Here is a 24550-nt window from a genome sequence, read left to right as displayed (position 1 = left end):
TCGCCACGGAATTATGCATAGACCCAATAAATCAATGTTTCATCCGCAGTAACAATTCGATGCAAAAAACTCTTCATCTTTCGTCTGGCGATCGACGAAACACAAATGTTCAACCGGTTCGCGATGGCATTTTCCGGTGGTACCTATTTTTCTTCTTTGTGAATCTTTCCCATATCATGCAAACGTTTAATAATTGTTGTACGATCAACATTTAATGCTCCGGCAAGTTCCGAAGTGGATTGTGCGCTGGATTGTCGTCCAACAATGCTTGCAAATCTGCATTTTCAAGCTTTTTTGCTTGTTCCGAGCGATCGTTTTCGTTAACATTGAAATCACCACTTTTGAATCGTTTAAACCAATACTCACTTATCTTAATTGATGAAGCGACATCACCATAAGTTTCTATCGGAATTCTATGACCTTCAGCCGCCGATTTCTTCTGATTAAAAAACAAAAGCAACGCGTGTCGAAGATGCTCTTTAGGAAGCTCCATTTTTAGGATCAGTATTTGTCTATTGTCTATTGTTAATAAATGACTAAATATCGTGGATTAATATTAACCCATTAATGCCGGCTGGGACAGAAATTTCGCGTTGATTTCAATGTTGTATGAATTTTTATGAAAATGCTCGAAAATTTTAATCCAAAGTATATTATTAGGGGTTTTCGAGGTCGCTCTTCCCGAATCCGCTGCGAGAATCATAAAAAAGTGAATGTTTGTATTGATTTACGGTTTTTTTCCAAAAAATGCGATTTTTTCTTGTCAATTTTTTTTTAAATCATGGATTTCATCTTGATAAAAATGTTGAATATTACTGAAAAGTACTCCCAATTATGTCCTCAAGACTTGTACTTAAAATATATATGGTTCTGAAATTTTTTGCAATTTAATAATTTCAATATGGCGACCATATGCATGTATCACCATAGATATCGCCGGATCCTTGGGAACTCAGTCGAATAACTCATTATGAGTGCATTTTTATGAAAAATTATTCAAAATAAAAGTTGTCCTGTTGATCGAGTTCTTTCACGTGGTAAGCGCAAAATTTGGGTCCGATACACTTTTTGGGCTTAATGGGACTCAACGTTGATTTTTTGGTGCAAAACTTATATTTTTTATTACAGATTTGAAAAGTACAGAAAATTTTACGTCCAGATATGTATTTTTGAAATTACAAGTCTCGAGGACACGATTGGAATACTTTTCAGTAATATTCAACATTTTTATCAAAATGAAATCCATAATTAAAAAAAAATTGACGAGAAAAAATCGCATTTTTTGGAAAAAAACCGTAAATCAATACAAACACTCACTTTTTTATGATTCTTGTAGCGGATTCAGAAAGAGCGGCCTCGAAAACCCCTAATAATGTACTTTGGATTAAAATTTTCGAGCATTTCCATAAAAATTCATAACAGTGAAATCAACGCGAAATTTCTGTCCCAACCGTCATTAATGGGTTAAAGCATTGAGAAACAATAGCCATGATCGGAATGTCTTCGACAAAGCTGATATTTCTTGCGGAACCCTCAGAACTAAATCACACTCCTGATATTTGCAGATATTTTGAGATATTGGAAATATCTCAAACTCCGTTTCCACTACTGCCTTTTTACGAAACGGCGACTGTAATGAAGGTAAAAAAAAAGATGAAGGTAATACACCCCCACCCCGCTGATTAGCCTCGATTTGCGAAAGAAACCTGTTTTTGCCTAGGAGTTGCCGAGAAGGAAAAACGACAATCTCGCGGAATCGTCAACAACCTGAAGCGAGCCCTTTCAGGGCGCGCACGCGTGTGAACTTTTCCTCATAAAATCAGCTCCCGAAAGGTCAGCTCCTGAAATATTGCGCAGCACTTAAGAAACGCCGTATATACACAAACGCATTTCTCTCGCGCGCATCATAATAAGACCTATAGCTGGACCGGCTAAATATAAAGTAACGATCAACGTTACCACCCCATGAGATGACGATCCAACTACGTCCGAACTACGTCGCATAGCGAGCGACAGTCGCAGGCAGGACGAAGCGGTTGGCCGGCTCGGGAAGTGCCGTCGAAGAGAGCCTTCTTCAAGTTTCTCCCTCAAGAAAGAGAAATGGTAACTCGTTACACAGCAGGGAACGTTATCGTCACTCGAGAAGCAACGACCGAAGCTGCACCGAGTTTTCAAGTCCTTTCCTTCGCGATTTATTGCCGGCCGTTCCGCGTGCGAGTGTTCAACGTGCGCAAAATGAAGATAACGATGTGACCGTTCCTAATGAGAAGAATAACGCCATCATCAGGTCGTCGCTCGAAAAGACGAAGCGTTGCTTCCCCCTGAAGAGTCAAGGGAGATTTCTACTTCTACTTATATTGACAAACAAATTAATTAATCGTTTCGTACCCAAAAAAAGAATAAGTAATCTCAGAAAAAGCGGAATCATCTAAACTTCAGAGGATTTTATTCTTATATGTGGCTTCAAGAGGATTTCCTCTAAAACAGGATTTCCCAATCTTTTTTCGTATTTCGCACCCCTGAAAATTTATTAATGAACCTTAGCACACACTACAAAAAAAATATTATTCATATGTTTTATGGTAAAAATTAGTTGATTTATAACTATTTATTATTACATAGTATTGTTTTATAGAAATTAACTATCATTTTAATTATATTTTTAATTAATTATAAAATTATTATTCATAGTACCAAGTACTTCGCATAATGATTCGCGTAATGAATATATACGTACAGATAATGTACTTACAGATATGTAAAAAATATATAATTTTAATAATATCTTTTTTAATTTGATAGTAAAAATGCCAGATTATTCCAGAATTCATCTTAATCATTATTAATTACAATCACTTTTCCTTGCACCCCCAAGAATATTTTTCCGCACCCCCGGTTGGGAACCCCTGCTCTAAGATTAAGAGGAAAATATTATAAACACATTATTCTTAAAGTTAAACGGATTATCTGTTACATGTATAATGCGAATCTTATTGATTTTAATAATAATTTTAATAAACTTCCTCTTATACATAGATTATTTTATCCTTTTTTAAGAATATTTAATAAATTTGAGATGAATGATTCACTTGAATCGCTTTATCGAAAGAGGAATCCTTTTTCTATAAAAGGCTTCACTCAGGATATGAGACTATGGAAAAAATCATTTTACAAATAGAACATTTTCTTTTGAGTATATAAAAAGTACAAGTTCGTAAATTTGAGGACAAAAACGGCAAGGATTACCCAGAAAATCGAGAAATTGGCCAGTCCCCATTATGTCGTGTCTTGATGGAGGAACGAAAGGACATCGATTGAAATTTTTCTCCCGCTGATTAGTAGCGAAAATGGTTAGCAACGCGCTACGTACGCGACGGGAGAATTGTTTCTCGGTAATTCGCAGACGATCAATTTTGCCACCAGACACCGCGGCTGCGTTTTCAAGCTCATCGAGGCGAAGGTATCGCAATCTTTCCGCCGCTAACGATACCCGCGCGTCGCATTCATTTCGCGCCTCCCGTCTCGCCTCTTTAAAAGGTAACGCGCGCGCGCACGCGTCTCATTTACGCGGAAATCCGCGAACGGTTCTTCGCGATCGTTATGCGTCGTTAGACGATGTGACGGGCAAACAATGCTGAGGACTCTTTTTGTCACACATAAACTCTCCTTCTCTCGACTGATATCCTCTCTTTCTTCAACATCACAATGCGACGTAATCACAATGAGATGAAACTGCCTAATGTCTGGACACGTTCCTGACTCTGTCGACTAATTTTTATCATTTTTATCTTCGAGCTTTTGCGTGGCAGTGAAAAAAACATATAATTGCCATTTATTTTTCTTCTCTTTCATTTTTACGATTTTTATTGTTTACAGTTTAATGAAAATAAGTATAATGATAAATGTGAGAAATAAGTATGAGAATAAAAATAAATATGATCTCACAGTTTACTGATATATCAACACTTATTACTTTATACGTTTCCCACGGCTGTTACATCCGACTGTTCATTTTTAATTATTTATAAACAGATAAAGTTGAAAAAAAAGATTCTTAAAAAGAAATTTAATCCCTTGGAAAATATTTGAGATTAGAGGCTGAAAATTTTACTGAATATTCTTCACGCGTCAAAATATAACATATATCTTTTCCAGAATTTTTCGTACACATTTTTTTCATAAACAAATTATTTGAGTGAATTTTACTAATTTTATAAATCTGACAAGAAATCTGTAATTAACAACCTTCATTTATTCAGACTTGCACTAATTTATGTTCTGTATATAGATCTATCATTTTAAACTTTTGAAATTTAATTTCAGAGTTGTAGTCAGCAAGTGAAGAAACATAGAAATGCAAGATTTCACAAAAATCCGTCGGGTAGAAAAATGTGCCAAAGAATTAAATAAGAACAATCAAAATTCCGGTATGAGATAAATAAAAATATTCTCTTGTATCCTAAAATTTTAGTTACAATACACGAATAATTATCCCCATGAACTTAAACATTTTATAAAATAATTAATTACTTCGTTTGTCAATATAATGAAAAGTAAAGATCTCTTAACTTTACTAATGCTCACAAGATAACATAATGAGTCATTCATAAAATTAATTTCTCTCTTTCCAATTGTAAGAATAAATCAGGCATTTCTTTTTTGTTAAAATAGAGCACAAAGTATACAAGTTTATTTTTCTAACTGTTTTGTGCACTCTATTAAAAATTCTTGCTCCCAAAAATATGCGATTTCTTCAACTTACACGTTGATAACGCAGAAATATCTTCTTTACAATTAAGATTCTTATTAATATTCTCTCATTTAGAGCATTGTACGAGTTACAGCAGCTATTTGATCATATTCAGTCCCTGAAACTAATATTATGTCAGACACTATTCCGAGTTAGCAACTTGACGGTCTGTAGATAATTTCTGGGACATCCTGAATATATCTGAGACGATTCTGGGACGTCTTGTGTCACCTGAGACAGCATCTAAAAAGACGTGAAACAATTTTCATATCCGTAAGTCGACGCAATCGAATTTTCAAAATGTGACTTTTAAGGTGTTGCAAGTCGTTATTGTAAGATACGTCAGGGGAGGGAAGAAGTTTTTTACTCCTCGTTAAGCATGATAAAATCAGACGACGAAGTTGCCCCAGCGTTCAAGTGATGTAAAATCGCGAAACAAGATCTACTTTCTGTCCCTCCAAAATTAACAACATATTTGACAACTGTCACACACTTTGGCAACTGTCACCAAAATTCGGCGGTTCATGCAACGTTGTTAAGAGAGAATAATTGCGCCGTTACCAAATTATATAAAGTGGCAGCTAACACGGATGTCGCAAAATTAAATTCCCACCGAATTTCCATCTGCCTTCGCATTGTCTAGCCGCATTCCATCGGCGCGAAGCGAAGACGGTTCCCCAGTTATTCTTCTGTCGGTTTACTCGATCCGCTCAATGTAGTCGTTAATAAGTCAATTGATTTGTACCGTGATCTCATCAATGTCTCCTCTCGCTCAATTAAAACGATCCGTCGCTGTTACCAAACGTTACGCTCGCGTCGGCCAGCGAATAACATTAAAAGGGCCGGTTTTTCAATCGTGGTTTAAACTAAAGATTATATCTGATCCTTCTTTGATCCGTAAACTTGCTTTTACATCTCATGTGTTTTTCAAGCATACGCTGAAGACAGTTTAGATAAACCTTTGTTGTTCTTAAGTTGGTAACGAAAAGTCTTCGCTGTGCGGGTCACTTTTGGATACGTGAAAATTTAATTCTAATATGAGTGCAGTTTAAGGCACCTACACAACCTGCGAAAAATTGTATTAAAATTAAACAAATCTTTGTTCAAATACGACTGTGAATACATTTATTCAAGTTAAGCGACTAATTTTTAAAATAAAATACAGAGGTTCTCTCTCTGAATGTAAACTTTTTGCTTGAATTTTAGGAAATAATTGTTTAATTTAAATAAATGTATTCACAGTCATATTCGAACAAAGATTTGTTTAATTTTAGTATAATTTTTTCTCAGTGTGGGAATCTTGCAATATTGTAAAACTTTTCATGAAGTCTTTGAACATCTTCTGTATTCGATATTTCTGTATTTTACATATGCAGGTCTAAGTTGAGCAATTGCCCTTGAAACTTTATTAATTACTTTACTCGCTGTACTTTTATGAACACCAACAAAAACATTTACACTTATCAAAAAAGATCCACTAGCACCAAATATTAATGTTAGCAATATCGTTTCGTACATACTGAAAGAGCTTGTGATTTTTGAAGAAATACAGTATAAATAAATTTTATACTATTCGTATAATATTCATTATTAGTAAACACCATATTTTGCAACTAGTTAATTAGTTAAAAATAATATAATTGAAAAATATTCTATATATGTCATTTAATTTACATGATATATATTAATACCTTTCAGTTGGTGATTAAACAGCATCTTGAATTTTTTTTATTAACATATAAACTGCAACTTTGGATAAGCGAAATCTCTGAAGAAATTCTTTTTCATCCCAAGTTTCAGAATGATTTGGTCTTCACCTTACAACATGATATTTTCTCATGTTGATATATACCCTGAATATTTTATATACCCTGAAACATCCTCATCTTCACTCTCTTCATAGTATTCTTCATCAAACATCGTAACAAATATTTTATACTTTTACAAATATTTAACAATATTATTTTAAATATAATAATAGAGATACTTTATTATGTGTGTGTGTGTGTATGCAACGACGTTTATTAATCCATTAAACGAAGTTTAAGCGGTCATCATTCACAATTTAGTTAAACTATACTTTAAACTACGTTTTATTCTGATCTATCCATTGAAAAACAGTCTAATACTTTTGAACAGAGTTTAAACTTCAATCTAAGTTCAAATCATTATTGAAAAACCGGCCCTAAGCGTTATTCCCGATTAACGTTGTATGCGTAAAAGCAACTGCGTTCTGGGTACGGAAGAAATGAAGAAATTGGAAGAAAAGATCGTCAGAGAAACAGAGAGAAAAAACGTCAGAAACATTGCAAGGAAGAAAGAGACGGAAATACGCAGAAGTAGTACGCGTTCTCAGACGGACGTTACATTCAAGATAATGATAACGACAATCTTATTTATTTATTTATCTTATTTATTTAAGTATGAAAACTGCGGTATCAGGACCTAGGCGTCCGGAGCAAATTGTGTTTTCAAAATCGCCTGGAGTGCGTCACTTTATCCGGCAAAATCAGCGGTGAGAAACTTCCGAAAACGTCTCCGTGCTCCGAACTGGCTCAAACTTTATAAATGCAGGCTCTTTTTGGATAAAAAAAAAGAAGAAAGGATATTTGGCGACTTGAATGTTGAAGTTTTTTAGGCAATTATAATATTAAGGAACACAAATCTCGCCGATGAATTTGACCTTGACATACAGCGTGAAGAGAATAAGCGTCACAAGTTTTTATCTTCGAGAATATTGTTTCTAAAGAAAACTGTTTCAAACAAAAATTGCAGTTCCTGAAGGGAGGTATACAAGTTGACGCTATAGAAATGTTTTTAGGTAACGGTTTCCAAGATCACTTCAAAATCAACTTGGCTTATTTCGAACGGAAGTGGATGCTTCTTTTAAACGGGTATTTTTTAGACCGAGAACTGAAAGATCGTTTAATTGGGCTCGTCGATCCTAACTTAACTTAACCTAACCTAACCTATCTGCTTTATCTAAATTCAAAATTATCTTACATGTGAATGCGTATATTCCTATTTCAGTTGAATCTACAGGATCTTTTTCTAAGTCGCGAAAAATCTTCTGGTACAGTTCTTTGTTATTGAAAATGAACCTACATACAGAATGTCTCATTTTAAACGAGGCAGACAAAAATCTCGAAAAATATGAAAGATATTAAGAAACGTTTCAGACAAAAGTTGTATGGTTTCAAAGGAAACATAAAATAACTGTATCATTTTGTTTACAAATGGCGCCACTTTTGAAATATTCACTGCTGATCATTACTTTTTTTTAGATGAAAACCTCAATTTTTTATTATATTTTTCTACCAATTAATTTTAACAACTTTTGTCTGAAATATATTTTCATTTGTCTAATATTTTTTGAGATATTTAAGGAAAACTTGATAACTTTTTCAACTTATAATACTTATTCAACTTATAATATCTCGCTAACCATTTGTCGGAAGAAAAAGTCATATTCAACTTTTTTATTCGATTTGGTCTCAAAAATATGTTATAATAGCGCTCTGGCTTTTGTTAATTTGATGATTTTGAAATTTCCAAAGGTCAAGTTAACAAAAGTTAGGGCACTATTGTGACATATAATATATTCTTGAGACTAAATAGAGTAAAAAAATCTAATATTATTTTTTCTTTTGACAAATAGACATCGTAAGTTAAATGTTGAAAAAGTTACCAAATTTTCCTAAAAAAATATTAAGCAAATAAAAAAATTTTCAGACAAAAGTTGTTCAAATTAATCGGTAGGAAAAAGTGACACAATAAAAAATTGGGATTTTCGTTCAAGAAAAGTAATGATCATTGAATATCTCAAAAGTGACGCCATCACAAAACAAAATAATACAATCGTTTTATATCCACCATAAAACCGTACAACTTTTATCTGAAATGTTTCCTAGTATCTTTCATATTTCTCGAGATTTTCGCCTGGCTCATTTAAAATAAGACCCTGTACATTCACAAAGTCTGAGCCGTAAATCGGAGCACACACAATCGTCTTCGAGGCAATAGCCAAATTATGAACAACAGTTAAAAAAAATTGCCCAACTTCCGAGCCGCCAGAAAAATACCTCTTCTACACTTCTTTATTTCCCAAAATGGATCTACAAAGTTTGCGAGCCAAGTCGGAGCATGAACGTTTTCGGGAAGAAACAGCCAAAGCGGCTTCTTACGACATCCCGAGGAGAGACGAATCAAAGACCATCTCAGACGCGAGATCGAAATTCTGCGAAGCCCCCGCACCTCATCGCGCGATTGCGCAAAGAAAGGTCGCCGTTCGGCGATAAAACAAGTCTCTGCGCTGAAGAGGACTAACCGCCGTCTGTCGCGGTTTCGCGATACGGCGCGATAATACGAAAATAAATACGCGACACACGATCTCATCACGGCGCGCGCGTTCGTCCATTCATATCCGAGCGAGCGGCTGCCTCTCGATCGTTATCCGAGAGAGACAATCTCGCCGCGGACTGCGACGTAAATCATCGTGTTTACCACACGAATTTCCACGTTCGATCGACGCGGCAACGGCGGAGAATAGCGCGGGTGGGAGGGAGGGAGGAAGGAGGAGGAAGCAACGAGCGACGGCCGTTCCTCTCAGCTGCACCTTCTGCACCTCCTCGCGGCTTCCCCGGCCGCCTCATCCTGAGCACGTGCGCGCGCTCAATGACTCGCGTCGCGGAGGACGGGACGCGCGACCATTTCGAGCTCCTCGGCGGGAGCGAAGGATCTCGCCGAAGGCCCCGGGGACCTTCGCGAGGCGGAAACAAGCACAGCCGGCGCCGGCGTCGGCGCCGAAATAGTCGCTCCGTGAAAAACCGTATTTTTAGCTTGTCCAAAAACTCACGCGCGCGCATGCCTTCGTAAGAGAGAGATAGCCGTCGCGTCCCCCCTCCCGCCACAGCGTTCCGCTTCCGCGCGCTGACGATGACAGAAATGAGAAGTTAGGTTAGAAAAGCGACGCCGCCGACCTCGTCGCGAGGGCGGCCTCCGTTGAACCGGGCGTCGCACCGCGGTCGCCGCCGCCGTCGACGACGACTGAGTATGGCGACCGCGGCGCAACGCGCGTCCCAGCACTCACCAGGAGGCGGCGGCATATGCCGATCGCGTACGCGGGACGCGCTCTCACCGGCTCACGAGAGAAAGCAACGAGGAGAACCACGACGACACCGGTGCGTGCGTGCGTGCATACATGTGTACGTGCGTGCGTGCGTGCGTCCCTTTCTCTCCGCTCTTCCTTACCTATCGTCGCGATCGGCCACTTCTCTCTTCCCACCTTGCTTCCTTCCCTCGTCCGTCCGTCCGTCCGTCCGTTCGTCCGTCCAGCGGCGGTGGCGGCGGCGGCGGCGGTGGCGGCCGTGAAGCGAAGCGCAGCACGCGCGAGCAACAAGTACACACACTTGGAGCACAGCCGACGGAGTGAAGAGGCTCACGCGCGATCACCGACGACCGCTGGTGATGGACCCAGGTGAACTACTGCGTGGCTCCGCTGACTGGCCGACTAGCCAACCGCGATCGCGCCTGGCGATGCTCTCCTCTGGCGCACGCACGCATGTACGCATGTATGCCCTCGTACGCGCGTGTGCGCGTGTGAACGGCCGACGGCGAGGGGGGAGAGGGCGTTGAGGAGTCCGCGGCGACGGTGACGAGGCAGGGCCTAAGAATACGTGTGCGTCCTCCTCGTGAGTCCCGTCGGGCTCGCGATCCGCGCCAACCTCGCTTTTATGGAACGCTGTACAGTTTCTCTCTCTCTCTCTCTCCCTTTCTCTCTCGCTCTTACTCGTGTGCGCGCGCGTACGTAACTGTAATTTTTGCGTGTACGCAGAGTACATCTGCTGACATCGCGACGTTAACGGTGAATAGCGGTCCCCTTGATGAGCGCGAGGACGACACTTGGCGCTGTCATCTGCTTGATCCTTGCGAGAAGGATCAAGTAGAATCGCCGGTGGAAAATTCGGTTGCTGGCCATTCTTCCAGGTCGCAGCGTTGAAGACTTCTTTGAGAGAATCATTGACTCTACAAATATTGCGGAATATTTTTCGATCAGGCTCTACAGGAATATCCTCAAAGATGTGCTGAACGTAAGAGTGTGTTCTGAATAAGAAGTCAGATTTATTTCTTAAGGGACAAAAGGAATAATACAGAATGGATTATGCTATGCTGCTTGCGTTTGACGCAATCCTCGGCCACAAGTCTGCACATTCCTTCGCAACAGGTCCCGTAATAGCTGATCCCTTCATCTCGCCCTTGTTGTTGACTATAACACCGGCGTTGTCTTCAAAATATATAAATACCCCATCCTTCCTACGAAAGGGTTTCCGCTGTCGTATCACCACCGCAGGCATCACTGTAATATCAATTGTGTCTGAGATTCTTCTAACAAATGGAAGAAAGCAGGATCTTCATCGAAAGGTTAAGGACGACATACTTACCTTTTTTCCTGAGCTCAGGCTTTCCCTTCTTCACAGTTGCTACGATCATGTCGCCAGAACCAGCTGCTGGCAGGCGGTTCAGCCTGCCCTTGATACCTTGTACTGCAATGACATACAGGTTTTTGGCACCTGGAAGAACAATCACAGTTAGAGGGATGCAAAATCTGCTGTGAAAATTAGACAATAATTGCATTCATTAGATGCAAAATATTTGTAATTCTTGAATCTACAGATATGCGTATGTGTGTGTATTAAAATTTGCCATTATTGCATGTAACAGTGAACTTCAATAATGCTCTCAATGATAACTCGTACTTAATATCAGCTGATATTTAATCCTTCCTTTATTTCCTGTTAGGATACCTTTATATCAGACTATTGGTTTCAAGAAGAATCTTGCAGAAATTTTTGTTTGAACCAACAGTTTGATACAAAGGTACATTATAGATACAATGTAGCTAAATTAAAATACAATGACAGAAAGCATTGATAAAATTTTCTACCCAGATATAATTATAATATACTAGAAAGCAAAATGGTTTCAATAGTATTTTTTCTAGTAACAAAGATAATCTGCGTAGTTGTGAATTCAAGAATCATGCGCGCGAGAGAGAGAAACCATGAATTTTTAGTTTGCGTAATTTGGTTGAGCAGTGACTCTCAAATTAACGACTATACAGATTACTTATGTCACTAGAAAAAACTGTTGAAACTATTTTACTTTCCTGTACATGGTGCACAATTTATAAAAAAAACAATGGTTGCATAAGCCATATGCTTCATATCCAAGGTATTTTATGTCGCAAGTTTTTTTAGTATAACCGAAACAGATAAGAATGTTATAAATTATTGATAAATAACAAAGATATAAATGTGTATATATTATGTAAAGAAATTTTTTTTTATATTATAAACGATAATTATAGTCTTTACTTGTTGACTCGATTAGAGATAATTTTCCACAAGTATGCTCCAATTTACAGTTTAACTGAAATGATCGGTAAGTCGAATGACAAGTGGGGATACACGAAACGATAGCGAAATATCACGTCCACGACGATTCGCCATGTGCTTTGTTTGCGCGGTCATTCCTATTGAGGTTAAATAATTTTTATTTTCTTTTCAGGCTTACCGGTATTGTCTGCGCAATTAATCACCGCACCTACCGGTAGACCGAGGGATATCCTGAATTTGGCTCCAGCCGAGCCACCACGTCCTGGAAAAAACAATGTGTTAGAACAATGACATTGACATAACCATCCTTCTATGATAATTGTTTTTAATATAATAAAGATGATTTCGTGACGCAAGTTAAATGGATTTCTTTCCTTTTCATCGTTTCGTTCAAAGCTAATGTATGATCTCAGCGCCGATCTCTTTGGATTTTTCTTAGATGTAAACGTAAGCTCACCTCTCTTCGACATCTTGACTTTTTTGAAAGAACTATTTGTGACCACGATGCATTCGCATCACTGAGGAGTACCAACGAAATGTTTAAACTATCTCTCTGGATATTTCGTTGAGAGATAGCCAATCTTCTGTGAAAATATAACCAACGGCATTAGGCTAATATTACATGCGTCGCATGACGAGCTTGTCGGATGTTCCGATCGGCTATCAGATAGAGAATTTCTAGGGTGTCTAGAAAAAAAATAAAGCTTAGGCTGCGTTCCGACATTTACTGCGAGTACTGAAAATACATAGTTTGTGTCACGTATATTATATATTTTCAGTGTTGGATCCGAGAGAGCAGAGCATATCCCCATCTATACTAATATATTCTATGGCTGCTTTTGCTCTGGGTATCGATCACGTAACTTTTTCCCTAGAGCGAAAAGTGAAAAGTGAAAAATTAGTGGTGGTCCACAAATATTCATATTCATTCATATTTTATAAATTTTTATATATTTTTTAATACTATTTACAATAACGTGTGTAATGTTTTATTTAAATTTATTATTTACTGCAGTTTACTTATCGATATAAAAGAATAAATTGACTCTCCAATATTTCAAAAGGATTAGACATATTGCATAAAATTCTCGTTTGTATCCTTAAATTTCTTCTTCCTTCTTCTTCGTTTGCAACTCGAAATAGCCACCATGCTGCAGTCATAATAAATACTAATAAGAATACTAATATAATGCAATTCGTGCGAAGACAGGAAAACTAATGCGCTCGCGATCGACTAATTTTCAACGCAGTAGTAATAATATTATATTCCGTATTCGTCGTGTCACTAGATTTTTACTTTTCCGCTAACAAGTTAATGACGAAAAGTTGACATGAAAAGTTGGTGAAAAGTTTATGTTTCCATGTTTTCCCTAGTTGTATGATCACGGCTAAACAACATAAAATTACAAAAAGATGTTTTAAGAACATCTAAATGACGTTCTATCTCTTTTTAAATGTCTTTTAGACACACACATGATATTTTGGAGTATTTTGTATTGTCTGGGCGACTTCATGAGAAATTTTTCACTTTTCACTCTAGGGGAAAAGTTACGTGATCATTGACCTGCTCTGTCCTGTCCATAGACATAGTATATCTGATTTGTTCTTTTTCGAAGCACGTAAACTGCACTAGAACTGTACTGAACTGAACTAGGATAGACTGGGGCAGACAAATACAACACTGGTTCACATCAGAACCATTTTTTATATTTCTCTTGAAATTTTCCATTTTTCATTGATCAAAAAAGCCCGGAAACTTGGTTGCGCACCTAATATATATATATACAGGGAGGCCCAAAAGTAACGGACCATATTAATAACTCTTCAATACTGAGGTTTCAAGGAAAATGACCTCAATAAAAGTTGTAGGGATTTAAGTGTGCTATTTTACGATGATTTTGACTTTGACCTTGACTTCTATTTTTAAGGTTATTTGAAGGTCAACTTGCGTTTCTCAATCGGGAACCTCCATTTTTTAATACACTGCTTTTTTCTGCTAATTAATTTGAACAACTTTTGTCTAAAAATTTTTTTTGTCTAATATTTTTTGAGATATTTGAGGAAAACTTGATAACTTATTCAATATTTAACTTACAATATCCCGCTAATTATTTGTCAGAAGAAAAAGTGGTACTAAACTTTTTTGCTTTATTTAGTCTCAAGAATATATTGTAAGATTTAAAAAAAAGAGAGATCGTCTATTTCTCTATTCTATTATCTTTCTGTCTCTCTTCTTCTTGATCCTCTTCCTTAGTTTGTAAAAGAGGGATGTTCAGGATGTTAAGGTTCCGAGCGATTAATGTGAACTCTTCTTATTATGAACAAGAATATAAGTATGTATATTTTAAATGAACAATAATACAATAGTATCCGACACCGCAACTTATATCAAATATATCTCTTTACAAAGCTTAACGCTCTACGACTCTTTCTTCGACTTGACTCTAATTTCTATTATTCGTCTCGACGTTAATTGGCAAAAAGCTAAAGGCGAAAAGCCAAAGGCAAAAAGCTCCGTCTTTCTCCGTGCGTCTCCTTTTATCCTTTTCTCCATCCGTCGAATCTGATCTCTTAGGACCGGTCTTTCTCCCGTGGCTCCCCCCCGGAATAGACTAGTGCTGTCCTCCCTCGTCTGTATCTTACAATATTGTTACAATTGCGCCTTGATTTTTGTTAATTTGATTATTTTGAAATTTCCAAAAATCAGTAAGTTAACAAAAGTCAAGGCGACTTTTTCTTCCGACAAATAGTTAGTGAGATATCGTAAGTTAAATATTGAAAAAGTTATCAAGTTTTCGTCAAATATCTAAAAAAATATTAGGCAAATGAAAAAATGTTTTAAACAAAAGTTGTTCAAATTAATTGGTAGAAAAAAACAGTTTAATAAAAAATAAGGGTTCCCATTTAAAAAACGCAAGTTGACCTCCAAATGACCTTGAAGATTATAGCCAAGATCAAATTCAAGGTCACTATCAAGTCCGTTACTCGATTTTCTACAACTTTTGTATTTAAAGATTTTCATGAAAACTTGATCCTACAAAGTTATCCGGGGGTTCCGGTATTTTTATGACACTCTGTATAATGGTGTGGGGCGCTACTGTAGCGTTCACTGTGCGTTTAAGAGTACCACAAAGGACCTACAAGAGGTAAATGCTGGCGTCATATCTTGCACTATTATTGTCGCTTTTTATTGTGTTGTACGATTACATTTTATCTTATCTCTACATACATATAATTCTAAAAACTAAATCAAATGATCTAGTAAAAACTATCCTTTTATTATTATATGTATAATTACATGTTTAATATTATTACATGTATAATATGTGTTCATATACATATATTCCAGTCGTTAGAAACTTCATAAATGATAATTTCCATTAATTTAAGAATTTTTAATGATACAAAGTAGAAATATGATTATATATAAAAAGGGGTATATTAGAGAATAGTAATAAAAAAATTTCATTCTATATAATATATAATCCTTATCTTGTAATTATCTGGTAATTATGGGCTCACTTACACTTATGAGTATTAAGACCTGTTGTTCTTGTAGAAATACTTATAATGGCTAGAACTGAAGCAAACATGGAACCTAACACAAATATATTAATAAATGAAAATAAAAAAACTACCAAATTATTAACTTTTTAGTTAAAATCTATAATATAAAAATATAGTGAATAAGTAAATAAAAGATAAAATAAATAAAAATGAATACATAAAGGTAGACACAAAAAAAATGTCTTAAACAAGGTTAAATGTAAAGAAAAGCAATAATTTTGTAAACATGTAATTTCAAATAGTACAGTTACCAATTAAAAATTGATACAGAAAGTAATTTCTTACGAAGTAAGAATTTATGTCTAATAAAAGATAAAATACAACTTGTAAAATACTTCTAATGATGAAAGAACTAATGGAATAATTGATACATGAAATAGTTTCTTCCTAGCAAACACAATGTTACATGTAACGTGCATGTTAGTTGTAATTTCCTACTCAACAATATAACTGTTATATTGTTGAGTAGGAAATTACAACTAACATGCACGTTACATGTAACATTGTGTTTGCTGGGTTATAATAAATTACATCTAATAAAAAATAAGGATTAATTGAATAACTGAAAGTAAGATCAAGATATATAGTGTTTGATGTTGTCTTGAATTAATATAGAATATACAAATATATTCAACAAAACATAAAAAAATAAGATATAAATAACAATAATACCCTTAAATTGTGTTGGAATTTGCATTATTTTTTCCAACATTTTCCTGGAACATGACCTCTTTTGTAGCATTTCACACATACAGTATTTAATGCAGGACATGTAGATCTAGATGTGATATGTGTTAAACCACAATAATTGCAGTTTAAAATTTTTACAATTCGACATTTCCAATAAAAGTGATTTGGTCTATGACATTTGCTACATTCATTCATATAAGCAGGACATTGTCGATGGAAGTGACTTTCTCCACAATATAGGCAATTATTTTTAAAGTTAAATGGACATCTGTTCCGATGGTGGTTCATGTTACCACAATTATTACATTGTTTACCAGAAGCGGGACATTTACTTATTATATGTGTTAAACTGCATTTGCCACAATTCTTTACCAAATTACCATCAATCTTTTCAGTTTTCACAAAATTTATATTCTCAGATCTCATCCAAATATATGTAATTTCTTGTACAGTTAAAGATTTTATGTATGATGAAAATATGAAATTTGGAATCAAGCTCTTGGCATTATTCGTAAATTTAACAATATCTATGTCTTCCAGAATTTTTTTCTTCACTATCTCATCTACATTGCTTGTATATTGCAATGCCATTACCTAGAAAACAAAATATTGCACCATATGTGATTTTACTCATGAAGAAATAGAGAAGATATTAATGTTCTGTTGCCATAATATTTTATGATGTAAAAGATAGTATAATTTGCAATAAACATTACTAATTGATAAAAAAAATTAATCATCTGCAATTCAAAAGAAAGTCTTTAATTGACCTATAAACAAAATATACTTATTAAATATACCTTTAAGTTATTCACATATATGTCTATATCTTCATCAGTACTTTTTTTCCTGTTTTCAAATGCACAATAGTGATCAAATTTGTTCAACAATATATTTATGTCTTCTTTTGAATAATCATTGTCAAAAGTAAAAGTTCTGTATATTTCTTGTCCAATTGGACCCACACGATTCAAAAGCATCATACCCCACTTTTCTTTATTGTTTTCTGCTTGATCAGCAGATTTCATGTATGTGAGAAATTCATTCTTCCATGAAAACCACATTAATGCAAAATTATCCTTTGTGAGTACTTTTAATGGTGAGTGGTGCATACTTATAGATTTCTTACTTTCAGTGCGAACTGTTTTGTTTTCAAAATTGTTTTCTCCCGTATGAAGGAGAATATTCTTTGCATTAGACTGAACATCAACTGTATCTTTGCGATTAGTTTGAGATGATTTGTTATACAGTTTACAGTGTACACTCAATTTACCCAAGTCTGAATTTATGTGGCTACTTTGACAATCCTTACATATTATTGAATGTGAATGTTTATTTAAACTAGCACTACTTGGCTTGATAGTTGATTTGGAAAAATCATTATATGGTAAATGATTAGAAGAATTCTTAGATACATATTGTTTACTGACATGCTTGTGTAAATAATTATGTGGATCTTGGACCATTGCAGTATTACTGTTATACTTTGGAAAATTATATTCAAAGTTTGCATCTGTCTTTGATATTTTTTTAAATGGATTCCTATCAGGACAATTATTCTTTTCTTGCTTGCTACTATTAGAACCTGTAATATTATTATAATTTTAATTCAACTCTAATTGCTTGATAGTATTTCTATTTTTTTACAATATTAAATAAATGTTTTCTTATAATATTATATAAGTAGTTCATACCCATTTTTGTAGAAATCACGCGCTCTTATCTATATGAGCAATTTTGTATCAACTTTCGTATGTTCCTCAAAGCAAGAAATGATAAATGATACAAAATATAAAAACTTCACAAACTATTCCAAGTTTTTCGTTGCTATCTTCTCCACGTACACAATATAATGACGCATGAAACTTTCTGCTTATTTCTGATAAGTACCGACACAAGTGTCATATGATACCGAACGATGCGATACGGTAAACCAGTGAATCCCCGAACTCTACAGGCCTGTTCGTTTTGTATGCACTGCTGAAGTAGTGCATTAAGTTAAAGTGAGACAAACATAGGTTTTCTCACTTCAACTTGTTGCACCAGTTCAGCAGTGCAGATAAAACGAACAGGCCTTATGATCTGTTTTTTTAGCTGCACTGTTGAATTAATAGGCCTGTGGTGCGATTCTGTAACTCTTTATTGGAGTTAACGACATTTTCGTTATCGTTGCGCAGCTTTTGTATACCGTAGAAAAGCTGCGCAACAATAACGAAACTGTCGTTAACTCCAATAACGAGTTACAGAATCGCACCACTGCTAGACTCAATCTCAATCTGTCTGATAATATATATCTGATTATATATTTTTCCAGACACAAAGAGAAATAATCTATTCGATCCATTTTTATGTGCACACAGCTTAAATATTTAACGTCAAAAAAGACTTTCTTTTTGGAGTGAAGATAAGCATTGGGTAGGAAATTAAATATTTGGCTGAACGTTAAGCCAACGGCAGACGGTGCTTGTTTGTGTGCTGGATTGCTTGCTGGATGAAAATACTGCGTTCTGTTTGGTGCATTTCCACCCATCTTCGGAAATGTATCATATGTAATCTTTGTTTTCAATAAAAACAATTATATTGTATTATATTATATTATATTATATTTATATTAAATTTATATTAAATTTAAATTATTATATTAAATTATATTATAAAAACAATTATTATGAAAACTTATTATTTTCCAAACGTTAAAAACATTACAGACGTGTTTCCCAAATAATTTTACGTTAATTCAAAATTAAAAAAAAATTTTTTCTTTTATTATGTCTGCTAACTTAACGCTTAATTAATTTTTATTAATTACTAATAAACTATTATTTCCCAAACTATGAGACTATGTTCCTAAACTTCCCTAAATGATTCTCAAATGATACAAAAAAAAATTAGAAGATCTTCAATTTGTCTGCTAACTTCACGATGGTCTAGACATTTCGGAAGCACTTTGGGTGTTTGCAGCCTATTCTGGACTGGCCTTAAGAACGACGAGTAAAGCCAGCGGCACACGGTGCTTGTTTTCGTGCTGGATTGCTTGCTGGATGAAAATACTGTGTTCTGATTGGTGCATTTCTATCCATCTTCGGAAATCAAAACCAATCAGAACGCAGTATTTTCATCCAGCAAGCAATCCAGCACGAAAACAAGCACCGTGTGCCACTGGCTTAAACGCGACTAGCGTCATATGGTCTGTTCTTTTTAGCTGCACTGCAGAATTAGTGCAATAAGTTAGAATGGGACAACTATATTTTTTCTCATTTAGTCTGTCCTTTTTACTAAATTTGTGCTAATTGCTAAATTAGTGCAGAAAGTTAGAATGAGACAACTATATTTTTTCTCACTTCAACTTATTGCACCAATTCAGCAGTGCAGCTAAAAAGAATAGACCCACTTAAACTTATTGCACCAGTTCAGTAGTGCAGCTAAAAAGAACAGACCAATATTGTCCTCTTCTACGCTGCGCGCCGGAAACAGTTGTTGGATCGACTGCGTCGCGCGATGATTGGAGTGGTTGCTCGCTCCGGCAATTATCCATTTCAGCGCACGCACCTCATCAGATTTCTAGAATTAATAACTCGATAATTATTGCCAATATCGCAAAACGGTATGGGACTTTTATGTTTATTTTAATCTGCTCTATGTTTTCATGAATTCCTCATAGCGAGTAGGATATCCTGTATATGAGAGAGAGAGAGAGAGAGAGAGAGAGAGAGAGAGAGAGGGAGAGAGAGAGAGAGAGAGAGAGAGAGAGAGTGAGTGAGCGAGAGAGCGAATGAACGAGAAGAGAAGCTATATATTGTCATTTTTTATTGTGTTGTATGATTACATTTTATCTTATCTCTATATACATATAATTCTAAAAATTAAATTGAATAATCTAGTAAAAACTGTTCTTTTGTTACATATATATGTTCTATATTTGTTACATACATATGTTACATACTTGTGTTCACATACATATATTCCAATCGTTAGAAACTTTATAAATAATAATTTCCATTAATTCAAGAATTTTTAATGACACAAAGTAGAAATATTTATTTGATTTGACATTTTATGATTATATGTAAAAGGGCATATTAGAGAAACAATAGTAATAAAAAAACCTCATTCTATATAATATACAATCTCATATTTTGTAATTATTTTATAATTATGTACACATTTTTGCTTATGATTATAAATATTAAGACCTGTTGCTCTTGTAGCAATACTTGTAATAGCTAGAATTGAAAGAAAGGAGGAACGAAAGGAGGAAAGGGAGCCTTCAGCCCCTACAGCCTTTCCGTCCTAGTTGCGCGTGGAAAGTTACAAACCCATGCAGAATCTTGCTTATCTGTCACCTTCGTGACAGATTTCCTAACCTAAATTGTCATCAACTTTAACAATTTATATGTCGCTCTACAAGGCAGAGCGACGATTTTTTCAAATAGAAAAGTTGTTTCTCTTGTAAAAATGCGTCGATTAAGTATTTTTTCGTCGATATTGGAGATGAGGAGGGTCTTCTGTATAATTACCATACTTTTTTTATAAAGAATTATGTCTAATAAAAGATAAGGGATAATCGAATAACAGCAAGGAAAGATAAGGTATATAGTTTTTAATGTTGTTTTGGATTAGAATACAAGATATAGATATATTCAACGAAACATAAAAGATAAGAAAAAATAAAAATAATATCCTTAAATTGCATTAGAATTTATATGTAGAATATTAGATATTTTTATTATTTTTTTTATTTTTTTATTTTTTTTCATTTTTATTATAGAATACTTTATTATAGAATATATTTTCCCCACATTTTGATGAAAAATGACCTCTTTTACCACATTCCACACATACATTATTTATTGCAGGACATGCAGATGTAGATGCAATATGTAATGTATCACAATGCCTGCACTTTAAAACTTTTTTTACAAATCCACATTTCCAATAAAAGTGATTTGGTCTATGACATCTGCTACATTCATTCATATAAGCAAGACATTCTCGATAGAAATGACTTTCTCCGCAATATGGGCAATTATTTTTAAAGTTAGATGGGCATCTCTTCCAGTGGTGGTCCATGTCACCACATTCACTACAATATTTACCACAAGCATGACATTTATTTATTTTATGTGTAAAACTGCACTTGCTACAGTTCTTTACTAAGTTACCATCAATTTTTTCAGTTTTCACAAAATTTATATTCTCAGATCTCATCCAAATACATGTAATTTCTTGTACAGTTAAAGATTTTATATATACTGAAAATGTGAAATTTGGAATCAAGTTCCTGGCATTGTTCGTAAATTTATCAATATCTATTCCTTCCAGAATTTTTTTCTTCACTATCTCATCTACATTGCTTGTATATTGCAATGCCATTACCTAGAAAACAAAATATTGCACCATATGTGATTTTATTCATGAAGAAATAGAGAAGATATTAATGTTCTGTTGCCATAATATTTTATGATATAAAAGATAGTATAATTTGCAATAAACATTACTAATTGATAAAAAAAATTTATCATCTGCGATTCAAAAGAAAGTCTTTAATTGACCTATAAACAAAATATACTTATTAAATATACCTTTAAGTTATTCATATATATGTCTATATCTTCATCAGTACTTTTTTTCCTGTTTTCAAACGCACAATAGTGATCAAATTTGTTCAACAATATATTTATGTCTTCTTTTTCATGATCATTATCAAAAGTAAAAGTTCTGTATATTTCTTGTCCAATTGGACCCACACGATTCAAAAGCATCATACCCCACTTCTCTTTATCGTTTTCTGCTTGATCAGCAGATTTCATGTATGTGAGAAATTCATTCTTCCATGAAAACCACATTAATGCAAAATTATCCTTTGTGAGCACTTTTAAGGGTGACTGATACGTACTTATAGACTTCTCACTTTCAGTGAAAACTCTTTTAAAAGTGTTGTTTTCAAAATTGTTTTCTCCCTCATAAAAGAGAATATCTTTAGTATTGGATTGAACATCAATTGTACCTCTGCGATTAGTTTGAGATGATTCATTATATAGTTTACAGTGTGCACTCAGTTTACCCAAGTTTGAATTTATGTGGCTACTATTACAATCCTTACATATTATTGAATGTGAATATTTGTTTAAACTAGTATTACTTGGCTTGCAAACTGTTTTGTCTTCAAAATCGTTTGCTTCTTTATAAAAGTAACTGTCCTTTGCATTGGATTGGACCTCTGGTGACTGATGCGTACTTATTAACTTCTCACTTTGACTGGAAACTGTTTCCAAAGTTTTGTTTTCCTTTGTGAGCACTTTTAAGGGTGACTGATACGTACTTATAGACTTCTCACTTTCAGTGAAAACTCTTTTCAAAGTGTTGTTTTCAAAATTGTTTTCTCCCTCATAAAAGAGAATATCTTTAGCATTGGATTGAACATCAATTGTACCTCTGCGATTAGTTTGAGATGATTCATTATATAGTTTACAGTGTGCACTCAGTTTACCCAAGTTTGAATTTATGTGGCTACTATTACAATCCTTACATATTATTGAATGTGAATGTTTGTTTAAATTAGTATTACTTGGCTTGCAAACTGTTTTGTCTTCAAAATCGTTTGCTTCTTTATAAAAGTAACTGTCCTTTGCATTGGATTGGACCTCTGGTGACTGATGCGTACTTATTAACTTCTCACTTTGACTGGAAACTGTTTCCAAAGTTTTGTTTTCCTTTGTGAGCACTTTTAAGGGTGATTGATGTATACTTATAGACTTCTCACTTTCGGTGGAAATTGTTTTCAAAGTGTTGTTTTCAAAATTGTTTTCTCCCTCATAAAAGAGAATATCTTTAGCATTGGATTGAACATCAATTGTACCTCTGCGATTAGTTTGAGATGATTCATTATATAGTTTACAGTGTGCACTCAGTTTACCCAAGTTTGAATTTATGTGGCTACTATTACAATCCTTACATATTATTGAATGTGAATATTTGTTTAAACTAGTATTACTTGGCTTGCAAACTGTTTTGTCTTCAAAATCGTTTGCTTCTTTATAAAAGTAACTGTCCTTTGCATTGGATTGGACCTCTGGTGACTGATGCGTACTTATTAACTTCTCACTTTGACTGGAAACTGTTTCCAAAGTTTTGTTTTCCTTTGTGAGCACTTTTAAGGGTGACTGATACGTACTTATAGACTTCTCACTTTCAGTGGAAATTGTTTTCAAAGTGTTGTTTTCAAAATCATTTCCTCCTTTATAAAAGAGGATATCTTTTGCATTGGATTGAACAATTCTACCTTTGCGATTAGTTTGAGATGATTCATTATATAGTTTACAGTGTGCACTCAGTTTACCCAAGTTTGAATTTATGTGGCTACTATTACAATCCTTACATATTATTGAATGTGAATGTTTGTTTAAACTAGTACTACTTGGTTTGACAGTTGATTTGGAAAAATCATTATATGATAAATGATTATAAGAATCCTTAAATTCATATTGTTGACTGACATGGTTGTATAAATGGTTGTATGCATCTGGCTTTGATATTTTTTTAAATGAACCCCCATCAGGATAATTATTCTTTCCTTGCTTGCTGCTACTAGAACCTGTAATACTATTCTAATTTTAATTATTAATTTCTAATTGCTTGATGGTATTTGTTTTTTTACGATATTAAATAAACGTTTCCTTTCTTATAATATTATACAAGTAGTCCATACCCATTTTTGTAGAAATCACGCGCTCTTATCTACAAGAATAATTCTGTATGTTCCTCAAAGCTAAAAATGACAGATGATACAAAATATAAAAACTCCACAAACTACTTCAAGTTCTTCGTTGCTATCTTCTTTACGTACACAACATAATGACGCGTGAACTTCTCTCCGCTTATTTATAAGTACCGACTCGAGGATGTCATATACCGATACCGATTAGATACCTGTCAGATATCCTTGAATAACCAGTGAATTGCGGAACTGTATAATCTATTTTTTTTTTAGCTGCACTGATGAGAACTAGTGCGGTAAGTTAGAATGAGACCACTATATTTTTCCTCACTCTAATGTATAAATACTGAAAAACCTCTTAGAATTTGTGCCATTTCTGATAAAACAATAAAGTTAATTGTCTGAATGGCTTTCGCGTTTTAACTGTTCTTT

At 34.7% G+C, this 24550-nt stretch overlaps 4 protein-coding genes across 5 annotated transcripts in view; all 4 read right to left on the bottom strand.

Annotated features, from left to right (window-relative positions):
* The window catches only part of LOC105189404 (zinc transporter foi), a 31106-nt gene extending 20972 nt beyond the window's left edge, over nt 1-10134 (bottom strand). For both annotated transcript variants that reach the window (XM_011151473.3, XM_011151477.3), the window contains exon 1: nt 10001-10134. The gene's annotated coding sequence lies outside the window, so the exon portion shown is untranslated. The remainder of the gene's footprint in view (nt 1-10000) is intronic.
* A 712-nt stretch (nt 10135-10846) lies between these two features.
* On the bottom strand, nt 10847-12684 carry RpL23 (ribosomal protein L23). The gene is made up of 4 exons (XM_011151472.3): nt 12602-12684; nt 12323-12406; nt 11191-11319; nt 10847-11105 (listed from the first exon to the last, which is right to left on the bottom strand). The coding sequence occupies exons 1-4, from the start codon at nt 12612-12614 to the stop codon at nt 10909-10911; spliced, it is 423 nt and encodes a 140-aa protein (XP_011149774.1). The 5' UTR covers nt 12615-12684; the 3' UTR covers nt 10847-10908.
* Nucleotides 12685-16305: 3621 nt separating this feature from the next.
* LOC105189420 (uncharacterized) lies at nt 16306-18405 on the bottom strand. Its single transcript, XM_019844310.2, has 3 exons — nt 18096-18405; nt 17202-17986; nt 16306-16995 (listed from the first exon to the last, which is right to left on the bottom strand). The coding sequence occupies exons 1-3, from the start codon at nt 18097-18099 to the stop codon at nt 16408-16410; spliced, it is 1377 nt and encodes a 458-aa protein (XP_019699869.2). The 5' UTR covers nt 18100-18405; the 3' UTR covers nt 16306-16407.
* A 2533-nt stretch (nt 18406-20938) lies between these two features.
* On the bottom strand, nt 20939-24550 carry LOC105189419 (uncharacterized). Its single transcript, XM_011151505.3, has 4 exons — nt 24110-24550; nt 21984-23995; nt 21175-21777; nt 20939-20944 (listed from the first exon to the last, which is right to left on the bottom strand). The coding sequence occupies exons 1-4, from the start codon at nt 24111-24113 to the stop codon at nt 20939-20941; spliced, it is 2625 nt and encodes an 874-aa protein (XP_011149807.2). The 5' UTR covers nt 24114-24550.

The sequence above is a fragment of the Harpegnathos saltator genome, unplaced genomic scaffold (genome assembly GCF_003227715.2).
Source record: "Harpegnathos saltator strain DR-91 unplaced genomic scaffold, Hsal_v8.6 scaffold573, whole genome shotgun sequence".
NCBI lineage: Eukaryota > Metazoa > Arthropoda > Insecta > Hymenoptera > Formicidae > Harpegnathos > Harpegnathos saltator.
This window is presented reverse-complemented; position numbering and strand designations above follow the sequence as displayed.

Coding starts and splice junctions, on each gene's coding strand:
- RpL23 (XM_011151472.3), bottom strand. Junction 11,320..12,322: donor TAATTGCGCAGACAATACCG/GTAAGCCTGAAA, acceptor TTGTTCTTCCAG/GTGCCAAAAACCTGTATGTC. Junction 11,106..11,190: donor GCCTGAGCTCAGGAAAAAAG/GTAAGTATGTCG, acceptor TTGATATTACAG/TGATGCCTGCGGTGGTGATA.
- LOC105189420 (XM_019844310.2), bottom strand. Junction 16,996..17,201: donor TATATGTGAATAACTTAAAG/GTATATTTAATA, acceptor TTTGTTTTCTAG/GTAATGGCATTGCAATATAC.
- LOC105189419 (XM_011151505.3), bottom strand. Junction 21,778..21,983: donor TATATATGAATAACTTAAAG/GTATATTTAATA, acceptor TTTGTTTTCTAG/GTAATGGCATTGCAATATAC.